Source organism: Megalops cyprinoides, chromosome 24 (genome assembly GCF_013368585.1).
Source record: "Megalops cyprinoides isolate fMegCyp1 chromosome 24, fMegCyp1.pri, whole genome shotgun sequence".
In the NCBI taxonomy this organism is placed as follows: domain Eukaryota; kingdom Metazoa; phylum Chordata; class Actinopteri; order Elopiformes; family Megalopidae; genus Megalops; species Megalops cyprinoides.
In genome coordinates this window covers 840,001-842,500 of record NC_050606.1, presented here as the reverse complement: position 1 = coordinate 842,500, position 2,500 = coordinate 840,001, and the positions used below count along the sequence as shown (strand labels likewise).

Below are 2,500 nucleotides of genomic sequence, written 5' to 3'. Positions count from 1 at the left end.
GCGTGTGCTAACAGCAGGTGCTGTGGGTTTGCAGAAGTGCCGTCGCATGTCGCCGAGACTGAGAGTTTTATAAAGAGGAAGCCGCTTTAAAAAGGTGGGCCAAATGCCTGCGTCACTGTTGTGCGACTCGCATCGTCCTCCTGCCTCAGACTGCGGGGCTTTGAAACGGAGCTGCAGCAGAGCAGGAGGCGCGCCCGCTGCACGCACGGCTCTCTGTCGGGAGAATGTAACAGGAGAAGAATACACTGAGAGAACACCCTCAAAGCATGGCGTCCCTCCCCCATAACAATGCCCCACGTGGTTCACAGCGTCCCGATGGCGGAAAGATGAAAATAAGCTCATTTCCCAGAGGGCTGTGCGCACCGGAAATACGCTGTAACACGTGAACGCGCTCAAACCGTGGGCAGAACGTGGTGTCCGCATCGAGATCATCAGCTTTCAACTTCACAGGCAAAGCTAAAGCGACGCAAAACCGTCCCGGTGCAAACGGGCCGTTCCTCCTGGGTTTCTGCATCATTACGCGTTCATTCAGCCACCGCCATGTTTCTGCAGTTTTACCTTAACGAGAACGGGGACCGAGTGTACACGCTGAAGGTAAGATCTGCGCCCAACACGCAGCTAACTGGCTCGCAGTGTGGCTGACATCTGGTAAAGTAACATCTGTAATGGTAGCGTTATCGAAAGCGTGATCGCAGCGGTTCGTTGTTTTTGACGATACTCGACAGATAACGTTGGGTACAGAGCTAACCTTCTGGCACACATAGCTAGTTAGCATGTCAGGTACCCATAGTAGCCTGTCGACTGTGATCTTACGGTCGTTATACGCGTCCTGGGGCTGATGTGAGTTGGGAGGAGTTCAAACACTAGTCTTCTCCCAAGAAGGAGAATGTGAAATAAACGAGCTAACTGTCGTCGTTAAGATGAGCTGATGGTGGACACAGTTAACTGGATTACCACATCCATTCATACTGCATTCTGCATGGATGTGCGCAGCGCCGGCCGCGAACGCTCAGTACATCTGCAGCCACCGCCTGAACTCTCGCCCCGATGTCTCTTTCAGAAAGTGGACCCGACGGGACAGCCCACCAGTTCGGCGCACCCGGCCCGGTTCTCGCCAGATGACAAGTTCTCCCGGCACAGAGTCACCGTGAAGAAGCGCTTCGGCCTGCTGCTGACCCAGCAGCCCCGGCCGGTCCTGTAACCCGAGGATAGAGCCGCTCCGCAGTGACTGCTCGCCTTTCAGCCTCCATAACCCCCTAAGCTAAAAAAGAAAAGAAAGATGACCCAGAGACTGCCGACTGAGGAGTTTTGCGGTTTTTTGTTTGTCTGAAAGAGTGAATTGTTGGACTTCTGTTATGTTTATAGAGTTGCCTTCTTTGAAACAATAAAGATGTGATTTGGTTATTTTGGGGAGAAGAGTGTTTTGTTTGGCAGTCTAACAGAGACAGGTGCTGGCTGCACGGTCTGCCCAAAAGATGAGCACGTCCAAGCCGTCCTGAGTATGGGCTCGCCCCCTGTTTTAGGGTGTGGGAGTTCATAGGGCCTCTGGTCTTGAGTGTGGAATGACTATATTAACTACCCAGGAAGCCGTTGGTTCAGCCCGTTTCCTGACCAGGACCAGTGCGGAGTGGAATCCAGGCTGAATAGGCAGGCGTTGGGAATGGTGACACAAGGATAGCAGCTAGCCTTGTATCTTTGCCATATTCTCTGCTTTGGTATTAAAAATATCAATGTAAAATAGCTACATAAAACCACATATGCTGTTCTTAAAATGTTCCTTGTTGCCAGACATTTTTTCTGTGCAGGTGTGCAGTGCTGCAGTCATTGGGCTTCCTGACTGCCGTCAGAGGAGCCCAAGTCCCACTGGAGCATTCTGCAAACAGACACAAAAAGTACCAGCAATCTTGATCTTTTGACTGTAGTTTAAATATGATTCATGGATCAGCCCAACTGTAGATCAGTCTGCCACAAGACAAATGCCTGCATCAATAACAAAAACTGTGCTTTCAGTCTTAAGACAGGGTTGGTACACTTACATGTCGTTGACACTAAATGTTATTTATCTTATCAATCCAATGAATCAGATAGCAAAACACTATTGACCAATGCATGACTACAAGAAGTCAAATCTTTTCCACATCGCTTCTTGACCACATTCTTTTTCAACTCATAAAAACACTTCAGCCTCGCATGGTGGAGCTATTTTAATAACATCTGTGAATGGCATTCGTTCATGTCCTCGGTTCCTAAGCGCCTGGCCAGGTCCGTGGAAACCGTTTTTAATGGTAGCAGAACGAGAGAGGATTCAGCTCAGTGTTTCCACTCACGGAAGCGACGCCGCCATGAAAGAAACGTCCGTAGTATTAAGCGCAGCATTAAGCGTCACTTCCTGAAGGGCGCACTCGCAATGACGTTGATTCCGGGAGGGACCCGGAAGCGGGTGCTATGCTGCGGAGGGGGGGATTTGGGGAAGGAAAGAGGGATCGATCGGATAGTGGAG

The 2,500-nt window shown here is 50.3% G+C and overlaps 2 protein-coding genes across 2 annotated transcripts in view; both read left to right on the top strand.

Annotated features, from left to right (window-relative positions):
• Positions 1-369: 369 nt before the first annotated feature.
• nop10 (NOP10 ribonucleoprotein homolog (yeast)) lies at positions 370-1,404 on the top strand. Its single transcript, XM_036518976.1, has 2 exons — positions 370-594; positions 1,061-1,404. The coding sequence occupies exons 1-2, from the start codon at positions 541-543 to the stop codon at positions 1,199-1,201; spliced, it is 195 nt and encodes a 64-aa protein (XP_036374869.1). The 5' UTR covers positions 370-540; the 3' UTR covers positions 1,202-1,404.
• A 1,042-nt stretch (positions 1,405-2,446) lies between these two features.
• The window catches only part of LOC118771026 (TOX high mobility group box family member 4-A-like), a 9,382-nt gene continuing 9,328 nt past the window's right edge, over positions 2,447-2,500 (top strand). Inside the window, exon 1 of the mRNA XM_036518864.1 lies at positions 2,447-2,500. This exon is cut by the window's right edge and continues 9 nt beyond it. The gene's annotated coding sequence lies outside the window, so the exon portion shown is untranslated.